Below are 17,701 nucleotides of genomic sequence, written 5' to 3'. Positions count from 1 at the left end.
CCTGAAAGGGCAAGTCAATAAGATGTTGTTTAAATGTATAATCTATGTCCCAAACATGTAGCAGAATGACCTGCACACATGGACAGACATAGCTGCCATGCGAAACAGTAACTGGTGACAAGGACGTACCTATATAAATAGGGCTCCCAGGATTTTTACTACAGATGAATTGCCCCCAGAAATAGTAAGGGATCATGGAACAAGGTCACTTGAACAGGACTGTCCTCTTAACGTCTTTTAAAAGATATAATGCACCTGTAGGTTGCTGTGTTAAAAAACGAAGGCAAAAATAGAGGCAAGGCCTTGCGTACTTCCAAACCACAGCAGACTGAGGTGGAGTGAAGTATAGGTAGAGCTGACAACACCACTAAAGGCAGGCAGTGGATCAAACTGGAGAATCCACATGGTGATTTCAATCAGGAAAAGCAGCAGGACAAGTTTTCTTTCCTCCAGAAGGGCGTGAAATCCAGTGAGGTGCTTACGCACAGTGCTGTTGAGATCTCACAGGCTGATTGCGTTGTCTCAGAAAAAAAAGGTGGGAAGGTTTAAAAATTAAGCCTAAAGCTGGTAATACACTAGTAGATTTCAGAACGAAAGATCTTTCTTTACCGATAATGCCATCAGGCACTTGACGAATGTCAAACAACATTTTAACATTCTATTTTGGAATGAATGGAGTTTCCCAAATGAAAATCACATTCACTGTTAGAATTTTGTTCGCTCAAGAAAGATTTTCCATCCTGCTCCTTCAACTTTTTTTGTCACTATGGTCGAAATCGATCGTTGATTTGACCCCATCAACTAATAGAAATTCAAAAGAAAGTTCTTTCGTACGGAACTTCTTTTGAAAATCTAAGCAGTGTATGGCCACCTTTATGACTGAGTGCATTGATGCAATTCTTGCTGTTTCTGTGTCACAACCTGCTCATTAAATGAGTGAAAGGGACAGGGTCACACTCAAAGAGGAGCCACTGTTCTAGGCTTGGGGACTGTAAGGTCTTCAAAGACAACCAGTGGCAGTGACACAGCCCTGAACCTGTAAAGTGATCTACGGCTAACTAACAAGTACCCTAGGTCTCTAGTAGGCTCCACAAGTAGAGCCTAGTGCCTAGTCTTAATTGAAGAGAAAAAACATCTACGAGTGTTAATGAGAGAAAAAAATACAGATAGAATTTTCCTCAGCATGATGATTAGTAGCGGGGTTTTGATATTTTTATCTGTTTGCCAGTGTGTACCTCCTAAAGGCAGCAACATAGCCCACACATCTATGATTTACAAATATCCCCATGTCCCTCAATAGACTATAAAGAAATACATTTAACCCAGCCTTAAATGGTAATAATTTAGTTCAACAATTACTTCTCAGTTAGTCTAGATCTATTTTGAATGCCAAGACTTACCCCTTCTAAACATAATTTTATAGCAATAGATACAGACAAATATAAATACACCATCTACTATTTCTTTAAGCAAAACTTACCCATAAAACTAGAGTATTCATTAGTCGATCAATGCTGGTTCTTTTAAATTTAGTTTTACCACTGTTCTGCATTAATTTAGTATCTGGCCCTGCAAAAATATAAAACCAAGGAAATTTCATTGAAAGGCCACCTTATATTCATGAGTTCAAAAATGTTTTGGAGTACCAAAAAAATTTAAATGGTTAGAATAGAATAATTCAGGAAACAGAACACCCTATGAATTCACTGGAACCTGGAAGCTAAAACGAACACAAAGGTCCCAATCTAGTCTGCAGTTTACACATATTTTTGTAATGGTCACAAACTGTCAAAATGTCTCACTGTTGCTAATAAACCTACTGCGTGGTGGGCACCTATTAGCACTACCCTACACATTACTGCATGCTGAAGCTTGACTAATTTCCTGAATTTAATTATGAAAATTGTTGGGACTATGAACCTATGATCTTAGGTAACCTTGAACCAATGCAAATGCAACACAACAGAGATCAGCACATCTGAATTGCATTAATATAAGCATGCTGAAACTGAAACATACACTTATGCATTTCCCACAGTAATGCAAGCTTACTGAAAAGCATGTAAAATTCCAAAGTTTAATAAAAAATTCAAGTTCAGGTTTCAGAAACCATAATTTTATTTATCAAGTTCACTGTTTCTTCCATATTTTCACTTTTATGAATCTACTTATGATATGTTAATCTAGGAGTAAAAATAGTGAGGATTCTTAGAAAATGAACATTACACAATTACATAGCTAGAGAAAGGAAAAAACAAAAAGCGAGAGTTAACAAAAAAAAATAATAATAATGGGATCAATTTTACACTAATATTTATTATACTTTTCACTTACCTCTAGAAAACTGTAAGTAAATAAGGAAAAGTAACTGAGAGGTAACATCTTCAGCTCCTTATTTTACAATATGTCAGGGGTAATCAGAGAAGTAGAAAAAAAAATTAACACACTGGCAAGTTACCTGCAAAAATGACCATTCCAAAGCACCATTCAGTGTTTCTGAGGACACATCCTCTCAACAGCATCTTGCCATTATTTAATGAATACTTGCTGTCTTTCCAGATTAGTGTTCCATTAAACTTGTCAAGCTTGTTGTTTGGAGGTTCACACAAGACTTCCCCTATAAAAAGAGAATTTATTATCATTCAATTTTATCTGAAGGATAAACAAAACAAGGATTTATCTGCTTACACCAATCAAGAAAAACATTTGTATATGATGCCATACCGTTAACTCATACCTGTTGCCACACTATTGTAACTGAAGTGCTGGGATGATGTAACCTGAAAGTAACTCAAAAGTGCATGTGCAGGAGTTACATCATCAGTGGAAGAAGAAATGTCGCAGAAGATGGCAGCGGCATTGGATGGAGCAAAATACTGGAGCTGTCAACACTGGAGGAGGGCAAACCAAGAGTTAGGTCTGCCATAATATGCAATTCTGCTATGCATATCTGCATATTATGGCAAGGGAGGCCAACCCTTGGCCATGCTGCAGTTCCGCTTTATAATATTTACTGTCATTTTCAAGTGCAAAAATTTATCTGATTGAAGGCAGCAGGGAAACAATTTCTAAGGAGGCTCATGTGCAGAGCTATCTTTTGTGCAGGTAAATAGAGTGAGCAATAAACTCCAGGTTTGTTAAACATACAGTATATATAGATGGCAATGGAAGTTTATATAAATGCACATTATAGAAGCCATGGTTTACATATCTGTCACAAATTACTGCTGACAAGATTGAAGCAGTTAAAAGTTAAATAACTGGATGTTAATTTTGGGCTGTTTCAGTGCCTAAACTCGTGCACAGTGTGCCACAGGGATATGAAGGAGATACTTGCATGGACCACTATTCTTAAATATAAAATAAAACCCATATTCTTTGGGTCTACTGCAAGTGACTAATTCCAAGACAGCATATGACTGCTCATTTCTGGGAACACTCACACTTTTAATCAACTTTCTTTTAATCAGATCCAATGGGCACATCACAAAATACCAGCGGTGTATGGTCATTTATAAAAAGGTCAAGTGATTTCCAAGGCTCCTATGGAAACCTCAGAAAAGGTTGGTTGGTGTTGACCACTTCAAACATATTGCTTTTACTTTTTATGTATGAACCAGGGAAATGAAAGCGGGAATGTTACTAGTTGTTATGGACAAATCATCTACTTTATTTTGTATTGTGTTTTACAAATTAAACAGATACAGTATGTAATTTTACTCCTTAGTTCTCTTTTAATGTATACCTGTAAAACAGAAAAACAACTTTCACAGAATATGCTTCTGAATCAGTCGTACATTATAATCCTGTTTTTGCTTATTTAATTTGACCTTTATTTTATTTACTTTATTTAAGCTTTGGACTAAATATTTTCCAAACTCACACAAGCAATGATGATGCATTCGAAATGTTGCAGGAATGTGACAAGCTCTAAATTTACAGTTCTTGGACGTAAATTCTGAAAATCTGCCATGTGTGCGTTTCATTTATTTTTTTAAACTTAAGCAAATCAAACACTTTTTTCCTGGTTGGTTTAAGATTGCGCAAGCTTTAAAGAAACTCTGTACTTATATTAACGTAATCCAAGAAACAGTATTCTTGGATCTACTGTACATCTTATGGTGCCTACTGCACAAGATCATCATTACTTTGATTACACTACAGGAGTACAGAGCTGCTCAGAATTTCTTGAAGTTACAAGAAGTTTGAAATACATGTAAACAGTCAAGTAAAAAGGTAAATTTCTGAAGAAAATAGCATTACCACTTTAGGAAATTAGCAATTTTATTTTATACACTTTCTTTAGTGGCATGACTTTGATCAATCAATGTATATGTGCTACCAAGTACTGTATGTCTAAGAGATGTGAATTTTATTGCAAGACAGTGCTGTAAAAGGAAGAAAATAAAGCCTATGGGTTTAACTGAATTACTTATAACAATGACTTATCTAGCAACTTGGGAGCATCCTTGACTTTAATATACACAAACATCAGTAGGGAGCAGCAGTAAAAATGAGTAAGTAGAAACCAAATATTGTCTATCTCCACCAATGCATAAAATAACTAAAAGTTAAAACCGGTTTCACCGTTTAGGTGAACGGGGAACAGCAAAGGACAAGTAAAGTTGACTATGTATAGGTGAACCTGATCATCTGAAAATGAACAATCATACCCTTTAACTTTACAGTTCATGATATGTGAGTCCCCAGTACTAAATCTAGAACAATGCAGAATGATGTCATCAGTCTCTTGTAGTCTATGTGCAGATGGGCTGGAATGTGAAAGAAAGAAGCAACACAAGGAACCAATTAGTGACAAGGAGCATACTGATAGAAGGAAGGAGCAGAGTGATAGAGGGGATGAGCCCATTACTATGCTGCTTCTTCTTCCACTGCCCAGTAACAGGCTGGGTGGGGCCATGATAACCTGGGCTCAGAGGAAGAAAAAGAGTGGAGAATCTTTGAATTAAAAGGGAATATTGCACCAAAACCTATTTTGTATTCCTTTTCATCTGGTTAATTTTGGCAGGACTTCTGCTTTAATCCGAGCTAGGATGATATCTAAATAGTTAAAGGGCCTATTATGAAACTAAATACACAGCTTTATCACAACTGAAGAAATATTGTAGTTTTCCTCTATACAAAACTCCCTCAAGCTCCCCTCTTGATCTTTATTTGCATCCCTTTTTAACTCCAAACTATTATCACATACTGCAAACATGCAACGAAACTAAGTAATGGTATCGGTGCTGATACAGAGTATTGGGCGAGTACTTGTCCAAATGCTAGATTACTGGAACTTCCACTCAGAGGGTTTTTTTCCTGACTGGCAGTGCAGAGGGAACATGGAGCCGGATTCCTTTCCAATCAGAAAGCTGGGTGGTGGGTCATGACCCGCCTCCCAGCTTCCTGATTAGCGAAGAAGCCGGCTTCACTTGTTGCTATGCGGCCTGGCTTTCTAACCAATCAGGATACCGGGCAGCGCGTAATGACCTGCCTCCCGGGTTCCTGATTGGTCAGGAAGTCAGGCTGCCTAGCAACAAATTAAGCTGTAGAGCCAAAGGAAATCTCACTGCTCCAATTCCTTAGCTACCATCAGGACTCTGCAGGTGCTGGTCTAATAGGTGCGTCTCCACCTTGGAATGTAGTAGTATACGAACAGACCGCACTATCCAGAGAATTCCAATACTTCAGACTTTATTGAAATTCACAGCAAATCCAGTATAACAGTGAATAAAAGTGTATAAAGCAGCAAATACCAGCACCGCTATTCACTGTTATACTGGATTTGCTGTGAATTTCAATAAAGTCTGAAGTATTAGAATTCTCTGGATAGTGTGGCCTGTTCGTATACTACAACAAGTGAAGCTGGCTTGCTAGCCAATCAGGGAGCCGGGAGACGGGTCATAACGTGCCTCCCGGTTTCCTGATTGGTCACTCACTTCTTTTTAAGGGCTTCTTTGCCTGCTTTTATTGACTCAAACTCAAAAAGTCCACACTGGTTTTCCCTTGCAGGGGTTTTCAAGCATAAAGTACAGCTTTTCTGTCAGCAAAATAACAGTTTCACAGTCTCACCGACTTCGGATTGTTCCTTTAAAAAAACCTTTCCCACACAGGTTGTATCCAACACATTTGTTACACAGGCTGTTCTTGTCTTCTTTGCCACACAGGCTTGTCTCTTCACCACACAGGGGGATTGCAACCCAGGCTAGTCTTTTGCCACACTGGCTAGCTGATCCCTAGTCCACCAGACACACAGACTGGTTCCAGGGTGGAACTCCTTTCTTAGGAGGCTGGGAGTACTTGTAGAGGCCCTAACAAGCCAACTAGCTTCAGCTGGGCTTGTTACCTCCAAGCCTCCAGCTCTCTCAGCACTTCCCCCTAGAGGACAACCTTTGGTACTACACTTGATCCCAGACATTTTTATCTGACTGCTGCCATTATATATATTACTGCGTGTGTGTGTGTGTGTGTGTGTGTGTGTACATGACGTTAAAAAAAAACGTAGTATTGCAGTGTGCAATGATACCTTTCTTATTGGACTAACAAAATATATAAAAGAAAAGCTTTCGAGAGTGAACCTCTCTTCTTCAAGTCAGAAGCAATACATATTAAGGTTGGTTGGTGTTGACCACTTCAAACATATTGCTTTTACTTTTTATGTATGAACCAGGGAAATGAAAGCGGGAATGTTACTAGTTGTTATGGACAAATCATCTACTTTATTTTGTATTGTGTTTTACAAATTAAACAGATACAGTATGTAATTTTACTCCTTAGTTCTCTTTTAATGTATACCTGTAAAACAGAAAAACAACTTTCACAGAATATGCTTCTGAATCAGTCGTACATTATAATCCTGTTTTTGCTTATTTAATTTGACCTTTATTTTATTTACTTTATTTAAGCTTTGGACTAAATATTTTCCAAACTCACACAAGCAATGATGATGCATTCGAAATGTTGCAGGAATGTGACAAGCTCTAAATTTACAGTTCTTGGACGTAAATTCTGAAAATCTGCCATGTGTGCGTTTCATTTATTTTTTTAAACTTAAGCAAATCAAACACTTTTTTCCTGGTTGGTTTAAGATTGCGCAAGCTTTAAAGAAACTCTGTACTTATATTAACGTAATCCAAGAAACAGTATTCTTGGATCTACTGTACATCTTATGGTGCCTACTGCACAAGATCATCATTACTTTGATTACACTACAGGAGTACAGAGCTGCTCAGAATTTCTTGAAGTTACAAGAAGTTTGAAATACATGTAAACAGTCAAGTAAAAAGGTAAATTTCTGAAGAAAATAGCATTACCACTTTAGGAAATTAGCAATTTTATTTTATACACTTTCTTTAGTGGCATGACTTTGATCAATCAATGTATATGTGCTACCAAGTACTGTATGTCTAAGAGATGTGAATTTTATTGCAAGACAGTGCTGTAAAAGGAAGAAAATAAAGCCTATGGGTTTAACTGAATTACTTATAACAATGACTTATCTAGCAACTTGGGAGCATCCTTGACTTTAATATACACAAACATCAGTAGGGAGCAGCAGTAAAAATGAGTAAGTAGAAACCAAATATTGTCTATCTCCACCAATGCATAAAATAACTAAAAGTTAAAACCGGTTTCACCGTTTAGGTGAACGGGGAACAGCAAAGGACAAGTAAAGTTGACTATGTATAGGTGAACCTGATCATCTGAAAATGAACAATCATACCCTTTAACTTTACAGTTCATGATATGTGAGTCCCCAGTACTAAATCTAGAACAATGCAGAATGATGTCATCAGTCTCTTGTAGTCTATGTGCAGATGGGCTGGAATGTGAAAGAAAGAAGCAACACAAGGAACCAATTAGTGACAAGGAGCATACTGATAGAAGGAAGGAGCAGAGTGATAGAGGGGATGAGCCCATTACTATGCTGCTTCTTCTTCCACTGCCCAGTAACAGGCTGGGTGGGGCCATGATAACCTGGGCTCAGAGGAAGAAAAAGAGTGGAGAATCTTTGAATTAAAAGGGAATATTGCACCAAAACCTATTTTGTATTCCTTTTCATCTGGTTAATTTTGGCAGGACTTCTGCTTTAATCCGAGCTAGGATGATATCTAAATAGTTAAAGGGCCTATTATGAAACTAAATACACAGCTTTATCACAACTGAAGAAATATTGTAGTTTTCCTCTATACAAAACTCCCTCAAGCTCCCCTCTTGATCTTTATTTGCATCCCTTTTTAACTCCAAACTATTATCACATACTGCAAACATGCAACGAAACTAAGTAATGGTATCGGTGCTGATACAGAGTATTGGGCGAGTACTTGTCCAAATGCTAGATTACTGGAACTTCCACTCAGAGGGTTTTTTTCCTGACTGGCAGTGCAGAGGGAACATGGAGCCGGATTCCTTTCCAATCAGAAAGCTGGGTGGTGGGTCATGACCCGCCTCCCAGCTTCCTGATTAGCGAAGAAGCCGGCTTCACTTGTTGCTATGCGGCCTGGCTTTCTAACCAATCAGGATACCGGGCAGCGCGTAATGACCTGCCTCCCGGGTTCCTGATTGGTCAGGAAGTCAGGCTGCCTAGCAACAAATTAAGCTGTAGAGCCAAAGGAAATCTCACTGCTCCAATTCCTTAGCTACCATCAGGACTCTGCAGGTGCTGGTCTAATAGGTGCGTCTCCACCTTGGAATGTAGTAGTATACGAACAGACCGCACTATCCAGAGAATTCCAATACTTCAGACTTTATTGAAATTCACAGCAAATCCAGTATAACAGTGAATAAAAGTGTATAAAGCAGCAAATACCAGCACCGCTATTCACTGTTATACTGGATTTGCTGTGAATTTCAATAAAGTCTGAAGTATTAGAATTCTCTGGATAGTGTGGCCTGTTCGTATACTACAACAAGTGAAGCTGGCTTGCTAGCCAATCAGGGAGCCGGGAGACGGGTCATAACGTGCCTCCCGGTTTCCTGATTGGTCACTCACTTCTTTTTAAGGGCTTCTTTGCCTGCTTTTATTGACTCAAACTCAAAAAGTCCACACTGGTTTTCCCTTGCAGGGGTTTTCAAGCATAAAGTACAGCTTTTCTGTCAGCAAAATAACAGTTTCACAGTCTCACCGACTTCGGATTGTTCCTTTAAAAAAACCTTTCCCACACAGGTTGTATCCAACACATTTGTTACACAGGCTGTTCTTGTCTTCTTTGCCACACAGGCTTGTCTCTTCACCACACAGGGGGATTGCAACCCAGGCTAGTCTTTTGCCACACTGGCTAGCTGATCCCTAGTCCACCAGACACACAGACTGGTTCCAGGGTGGAACTCCTTTCTTAGGAGGCTGGGAGTACTTGTAGAGGCCCTAACAAGCCAACTAGCTTCAGCTGGGCTTGTTACCTCCAAGCCTCCAGCTCTCTCAGCACTTCCCCCTAGAGGACAACCTTTGGTACTACACTTGATCCCAGACATTTTTATCTGACTGCTGCCATTATATATATTACTGCGTGTGTGTGTGTGTGTGTGTGTGTGTGTACATGACGTTAAAAAAAAACGTAGTATTGCAGTGTGCAATGATACCTTTCTTATTGGACTAACAAAATATATAAAAGAAAAGCTTTCGATTTAAACCTTACTTTAGATTTTATTTCTTAAAATATATAGCAGAGTTTTATGTCAAATATTGTAAATGTTTTGAATTTATGATAAGCGTGAAAGTTTGAACTAAAATAGTTTTTTGGTTACAAACTGTAAAATGATTTGTGAATGTTAATATACTTCAATGATAATGCATTACACAACATCTGCAAATGGTGCACCACAGCAGATTTCAAAGTGTAATCACTGCTAATGCCATGGTTAAAATCCAAAAACAATAAACTTTACCCTCATTACAAACCATTCCACTTCCAACTTTATCGCTCCTGTTCATCTGAACTTGCAACAATTTGGCTCTCAACTAAAAAAAAAAAATCCAAGCTAATCAAATTCAAATTAGAGCAACATTAGGTCTTGAATGCATGCCCATCAAAATGAACAACTCCTGTGCTGATGAGAGGTGGGAGACATATTTGGAATTCCACAGTTTTAGCATTTAAAAAAAAGACAGTATTGCCGTGTAACCATTTTGAACAAGGCTGATATACTACTGATAGCTTGACATATAGCTTTCATAAAATAAATCCTTATGTGAGTGTTTAAAATAAACATTCAAACAAGCCCCAAAGACATAAAAAGAAAAATGAAGAAAACCCAAGGCCAGTCTAGAACAAAACATCTACTACTTTTCATCACAACCCTTAACAGAGCTTGATCATAGCATAAGGTAGATAAAGATTTTATAGGCAACATTTTATCTTGTATAATAAAAGGGCACTTTCTACAGCAGCTGTAGTGTGTGCAGATGTAAGCACATTTTTCCAAATAGGGCCAAAAGCCATTTCTCAGCGTAATCTGTAGGATTATTCCCCTCAGACTTTTTCAGGGAGATCGGTAATTCTGTTATATAGAGAAGCATATTATCTATATTATGTAGCTTTTCAGCATTAGAAATAGATTTTGTAAAGACAGGCTGACATTTTGTTTAACAGGTATCATTGTATACTTTATATCACTTACTTTCCCTTTAAGTGGCAAAATGTGTTTGCAAATTTTGTGGAGGGCATCTTTAACGAAACAGATTACTTCCCTAACTCCCTCTATCTGTAGCATGAGAGAAGTAATAAAGGAATTATATTGCTGTACAGAATTTAGGACCTCTTTTAATGTTGTTTTCCCCCTTGTTTATGTACTAGTCTGCACATCAGTAGATGTACTCAACAAGGGCAGGGAATCAGTGTTACCTCCCAGGCCTGACGTAGCATCAGAAGCAGTTAATAGTCATGAGTCTTACCATCCTGGGGAGTCAGCTGGCTGCACTGAATTGGCAGGTGGATGGCATTGCTGTGCCGAGTGTCTCTTGGCTTTATATGGTCAAAGCAGGCTAGCTGAGAAGCCATCTTTCTACCATTCTCCCTCACAGCTTTTGCACCATTGTTTACCACTGCCCCATCTTGAATAGGTCTCTCAGGTTGGTGAGCCTCCATCCTGTTATTCATGGCCACTCTCAGAGCTTGTAATGCCTCTGAATGATCAGAGGTGTCCAGGACAATGATTCAGCTGATATACTCAATCCAGTAATCCTCAAACCAGTAATCTCGACAAATGAAAAATAAAAATAACAAATAGCCAATTGACTACCGAAATGTATTTTCATAATTAAAAACAATGTTTACTTTTAGGAAATAAAACACCTAAAGGAAAAAAGAAATGGGATATAGCTTCAAGAATCTGACTGGACCTTTTTATTATCCCAATTTCAATCCCCATTTATACATCAAATTAAAACACAGTGACATATTTATTATAATATTTTCCTTTGTATACGTGTTATATATGTGTATTTATATATGTGACTTCCTGTATCAGCATGCAACATTATACACAAGCTTTTGCCTCAATTTTGTATCATCTGATGTAGTCTTATTTGAAGGAATATTATGTTACCATCCTGAAACCATACTAAGCACAGGAGGTATTCATAAGACACAATTATTTATTTTAGGAGACCTATTCCTTCAACGATACAAGATCCTTTACCTGCCTCTAAAGAAAGTAATACTGTTTACACATTTGCTTAAGCTAGTGATGGGATAAGTGCTTTTATGTATTACCTTAGTTATTTTTAACCTGATATGCAAATGTCATTCTGTTAACGATGGTCAGTCCAACTATGAGCTTACCTTACTGCCTTACTCAATTGTTTCTTGGAAATCTTAGGCCTAAAATGATTTAAAATGATAAAAATCTAGAAGTCTACATAAAGCAAAACTTAACTTTCAATAAAAAATATGGTGTATATTATAATTGTTAATTAGGCACTATGGCCATGTTTTAGACAAGCTCATAAATTCAGCTCACTCATATTTGGCCCATACATTTTTAAACACACTTTCCACTGCTGATGTATAGGTTTGTTTTTGTGAAAGTTATTTTTTAAACCTACAGTTTTATTACTGCAGGACTTATAGCCAATATACAGATAGCGTGCTAGGTTGGGGTTTTAGGATTAGTAATATGGTTAGGAATTAAAGTTGAACTCTGATCAAAAACTATTTTTGGAAATTTGAATTGTAAAAATATATTTTGTGTATGCTCATGCTTCTAGAAAACTTTTACTTTCATTTAGCCCTTAAAAGTACAGTAAGCTCCAAATATCTGCTGCTGGAACTTACATTTCGGGCTGGAGTACACTATTCATAGTGGGTAACTTGCTTGACTCCTCCTCCATTCAGAAAGGCATACTGTAATTGGAGGAGGGGAGATTGTGACAATCGTCTGCACCTCCTCCAATGACAGTATGACTTGCATTCTGTAAAAAGAATGCATGACATTTCTTTAATGGACGAGGTGCCGAGCAAGTGACACACTATGCTCAGTGTACTCCGCTCAGCTACTAGGAAGTTCTTCCTAACTCCTAGGAAGTTATTTTGAGGCACGATGGAACAGCCAGGGTTGCTTTTGTGGAGGGGCACGGACAAAGTCCATGATAAGGCATCTGTCTTGCTATTCCCCTACTTAGGTCAATACCAGATAAAGTTGAAACTGTAGAAGAGCAAAATGTTGGCAGAACGGATGAATTCTAAGTTTTTACGAAAAGTGAGAACAGTCACAGAGCGATTGACCCCTTCCAGCAGATGTCTCCATTCAGAAAAAACTTCCTTAATCACCAACACTTCTTTATTTCCTAAAATTCTTTATGTCATAATTCTCTTTTTAAGCTGAAGACACTAAACGAGTGAAGCGCAAGGATGCAGCTGAATCTGGTCTCCTATTCGCTGAGAACAACAAAAAGCGCTCCAGGATCTGGGTCTGGTACGAACGCAAGAGACTTTAGTTTGCTAAAAGCAGCCAGCGCTTCAGGAGACCATAAAAAGGGGCTCCCCTTTTTTGTCAGCAGCGTAATTGGTGCTCTTACTTTGGAGAAGCCCCTCATGAATTTTCTGTAAAAGTTAGAATTCCAAGAAACTGTTGAATTTCCCTAATATTTCTTGGGGCAGGCCACTCCACACCTGCTTTAATCTTATTGGGCTCCATGCTCAACTCATCTGGAGAACCAAATCTGGGTTTGTCTGAGGAGAAGTACTTTATTCCCTATGGCTACATTGTGTCCAGAGATCCTTTTCGCAAACCCCCAGGTGCTTTTTTCACAGTGTGAGCATGTGGGCATCCATATCTGCTCATTACATACACAGTTTAAGCCTCCTGATTTGCAGTGCCACATAGTGAGTCAAGCAACACATTAAAACCAATGCACCCCCTATGTGCCTGATATCTCAATAGTTGTTAAGCAAGAATTAATTAGGTAATTTTGCAGGGAGGCTGAATGAGGTGATTCTATTTGTTTAATACAATTATAAAAGAAGCTTGTAAGTTGTAAAGTGACATAAAAATGATGTTAACATTAGGGATGCACCGATACCAGTATCGGTACTTATACTGGCCATTTTCATAAGTACTTGTGAAAATGCGCCGATACTAAATGCCGATTCGGCGCTTTAAATTTTCAAACACGGGGGGCTGCCATAGGGTCCCACACTTGCTGGGGACCTCCTGGCAGCCTTGGGAGGACCTTTGCGGCGCTGCTTACAGCACCAGTCAGACTGCACAACTCCTCCTTCTTCCTCCTCCTGCACCAGCAAGATGCCGCACAGCCCAAATGAGAGGCTGCACAAAGCCTTGGGGACACGCCACGCATAGCTCTGGTGAGATGCCACAGTCCTGGTGAGACCCCGCACAGTCATGGTGAGACCGTGCACAGCCTTAGTGAGCCTGCGCACATCCTTCTAAAAACCGCACAGCACTGGTGAGCAACACAGAGTACGTAACTTCACATTATTCTGCCTTGCTGCATAATGCATTGCTGGGATTTGTAGTCCTCTATAGCAGGTGCCATTCTGCATTGCTATATAATGTGTTGCTGAGATTTGTAGTCCATCTACAGCTTCGAGCCAGTGGCAGAACTACCAGGGTCGCGGAGGTGACTCAGCCCTGGCACTTCATCACTGTCCTAAAAACAGTCTTTAGTGTTTTAGAAAAACTGTCACATGACACCAAAAAAAAGGTATCGTAATTTGCATCGGCGAATATTTGAGGAAAAGTATTGTTACTCGAACTCGGTCTGGAAATTTTTTTATCGATGCATATTTATGTTAAGCGCATATGCATTTAACATAAATAATGCAAAAGTAGCCTAAAATATGTGTTTGCTCAAAACTATACTTCCCCCTTAATGGGCATCTGGATCTATAGGTAGAATTCAGGAGTATAATCCAATGATACTGAAATAAACTGACAGCACAGCAGCTTTCTTAGAAAACTTATACTGCTATGCCACAGAATCTGGCCAGCATCCACTTCCGTGAGCATTGTGAAACCACAGCTTTACATAGCTAAAGGAGTACAATTCAAAATTAAGAAAAAGGTTTGAATTCCCATATCCAAGCATCAGAGACTTTATTGAAATCAAGCAGCATATATCAGAGGTTATCACAGAGCTCTTTGCTGTGTTTGACATGTTAAAAATCTCAATAACAATGTTTTTTCACTGCAGCTTCTCAGCCTCTTTGAGGTATGCAAGACATTTAAACTTATGGAAGGCCACAAATGTAATGCTAAGCACTTACTTTAACTCTAAGAGCAGTTTTATTGTAAGCACATCTAATGACATAGTCAGTCCCTTTCACTAATGAAAATGGAACAAAACAAAACAGCTGCTTTGACACCATTTACTAACATCTGGGCGGTAGTTACATGGGCTCTGGTTCACATATTCACACTTTGAAAGCAAAATACTATAAAGATCCAACCAAGAAATTTAAGTATCAAGTGGATCAACATCAAAGAGTTTTGTGTATCTTTTGTCTTGCATCCACTCTTCTGCATGAATAAGAGGGCTGGAATGTATTCATTTGCTGCCTCAATAATTACTATTTACTATGTTCCTCCACACAACACAGAGATCCAAATGTTCTGTGTATAACAAGTTTTTAGCCTTTGTTAGTCAATTAATAGTGTGGTAAGACACAACTCTGATTATAGTTTCAACTGATGCAGAAAACAGCTGAATATTTCGATCAGACAAGACAAGATTGAAGACACACGACAAACATTAGAGGATGAAGGTTAAAGTGGAAAAGTAGAAGGCATGCAGACCCATCGCAGCAGTTGCAAGATGAATTAATATTGCTTCATAACTTAAATAAAGGGCCTTAGTTTCCTTCTAACAATAAACACATTTTTGTAATTTATATAAGCAACTGCTTTTAAGAACAGAATATACCTTGTTTCCTTTAAACTGTATTTCCACTTTTGCAGTCAAATTTGTGCAAACCGAAAAATAATTGTTTAAAAAACATTTCTTAAGTTTTAAATGTTTTACGGTAGCAGGGAACATAGCCGATTCCAGGTTTTTCTGAGCACCTTCACAGTGACCTGTCCTTATAGAAAGACTTAGGAATGAAATGTGTGGATTGTGCTTCTCTTATTAACTTCATTAACATGAATGCCTTTAAAGCCTCACAGCCCCTCCTAACATTACAAAAAAGTCAAAGCAAGTAGACATTTTAACCCTTAAGAAGCCAAAGTAACCCAAGCAAAAGCAATTTAAAAAGCAAGAAGCATTTTAAAAACAAAAAATTTAGAGCTGGGGAAATTAACGATTAATTCCTCGATTAATCGTTAAACTGTTTGATCGATTACAATTATTTTGATCGAAAATAAAAAGACTCACCTCTCCGCCGGCTTCCGGGAGTCCCGTCGGAGATCCGGTGACGTCACGGACATCGACGTCACCGGACTCCTTGAAATGGAATGCTGTTGCTGCTACTTCAAATATTAAGCTAATACTTATAGTATGTTTAAATCACCCTTAGGGTTTTGCTGTTTTACTCTGCTATGTAAATACATTTGTAATCCAGCACGTTATTATTCTGAGTTGCCCCACTCAAGCGGTCATATTAAGTGGGGCACATGAGATCAATAACGTGCTGGATTAGTGTGATCCTAGTTCATTTTATTACTTCATTGCTGTGCTGTATGTGTATAGGCCAATGTAGTTGGATCTGTATGTGTGTTATAATGAATCAAAATTAATCGATTAATTTATTAAAAAAAGATTTCGATTAATCGAACACGAAAATTTTAATTATTACCAGCCCTAAAAAAATTGGCTTATGCTATGTGAATGGGAACATGTAACAAATATAAAATAGTTTGAAAAAGTGGAAATGCACTTTAAACCAAACTCTAGACTGCTAGAAAAGACACACATTATTGTAGTTCGGTTTTCAATAGTACATTTTAAACGTATTTTTTTCTTTTTAAATGCAGGCAGTACAAGTATCTGAATTTGACTTGGTATCAGCCTCTGGCAGCGTACTGTATAGCAGAGCTCAGATGGGGGGAGAGGGAGAAGCATGCTGCATTGCTCATCAATCTGCCAATTCCCCTCTTTTAATGCCAAGTCACAGACTGGGGAGGGACAATATCTGTAAGCATTACTTAACTGCAGCAGAAAAAGACAGGTCTCCTGCCCTGCCAGACAGTGTTGTGATGTGTTGCACATCTATAAATCTCAGGGAGTGTATGAAGAGAAATACGGATTGATTGGGAGGTAAAACACCTCCTATTTACTACTTTTATTTTATCTGTGTATTTAGTTGTTTGCCTGAAGTTCAGCTTTAAGGAAAAACCATTACCATAATTAGTAATTTTAAACTCCCAAAGTATGATGTTTAGTGTAACCTATCAATTCACAGTTTTTCTTTTACTGTAGATAATTTGCACATTTTGAAGATTTTGCCAGCTAATTCGCTTGGAATTTTACATGTTTTTGTAATGTTGGCCACCCATTCATCAGTCCAATCATTTGATAAAACACCTGTTTCAATATTTTGATAATTAACAATTATCAATGATTTTCAATTATCAATCTTTTTATTTACCGTTCGAAAAGTTACCATTATTTTCAAGCTGATCATGTAGTGTTAAAGGAAATCAGTAGAATGAATGACTGATAGCCTTTAGTTATTTTAAATAACTTTAAATACTAAGAGAGCAATATATTGATATACGGAATTGATATGACTGCACTTGTGGAAAAAGGGGGGTTCAGGGAGAAACTAATTTTCCTCTTGTGTGGCATAAGTGGCAACAGTTGAATAGGGGGTTTTGTTGTTTAACTTAACATATCGACAGCTAGGAACAAAACATTGGAAAGAAAATGATAAATATTGTATTATGTTATCTATAATAAATGACAAATATTTAACAAGATAACTACAATTGGTGAAATGTTTGCTGTTGTTTCAGTGTAATGTAAGTTACAGTTACTGAAAATGTTGCTTGCATGTCATCCAACAAATCAAGTACATTTCTCTACTTTGATTGCAGATTTAATATTGCAGAGAATACTGTTTCAATTTTTTTTTTTATTATTCAGAGATCCAGTCCCATATCCAAATCATGACGTAATGGGGTAATGAAGTGTAATTGCATATTCTTGTACACAAGAGAAGAAAAAAAAAAGACATAGACCTTTCCTCATATGCTTCCGTTAGCAGTCTAAGCTGTAGTGTAATGTTAAGTGCTCTGCCTTCTT

The 17,701-nt window shown here is 37.9% G+C and overlaps 1 protein-coding gene across 1 annotated transcript in view; it reads right to left on the bottom strand.

Moving 5' to 3' along the window:
• LOC108796986 (probable phospholipid-transporting ATPase IM) overlaps positions 1–17,701 on the bottom strand; it is a 209,310-nt gene that overhangs the window by 69,046 nt on the left and 122,563 nt on the right. Inside the window, exons 9-10 of the mRNA XM_018568555.1 lie at positions 2,459–2,617; positions 1,481–1,569 (exon numbers count right to left, since the gene is read on the bottom strand). Of these exons, the coding sequence (XP_018424057.1) occupies positions 1,481–1,569; positions 2,459–2,617 (248 nt within the window). The remainder of the gene's footprint in view (positions 1–1,480; positions 1,570–2,458; positions 2,618–17,701) is intronic.

This window comes from Nanorana parkeri, unplaced genomic scaffold (assembly GCF_000935625.1).
Source record: "Nanorana parkeri isolate BGI_ZX_2015 unplaced genomic scaffold, ASM93562v1 scaffold1207, whole genome shotgun sequence".
In the NCBI taxonomy this organism is placed as follows: domain Eukaryota; kingdom Metazoa; phylum Chordata; class Amphibia; order Anura; family Dicroglossidae; genus Nanorana; species Nanorana parkeri.
The sequence above is the reverse complement of the archived record's forward strand: the minus strand, read 5'-3'. Positions and strand labels throughout refer to the sequence as shown.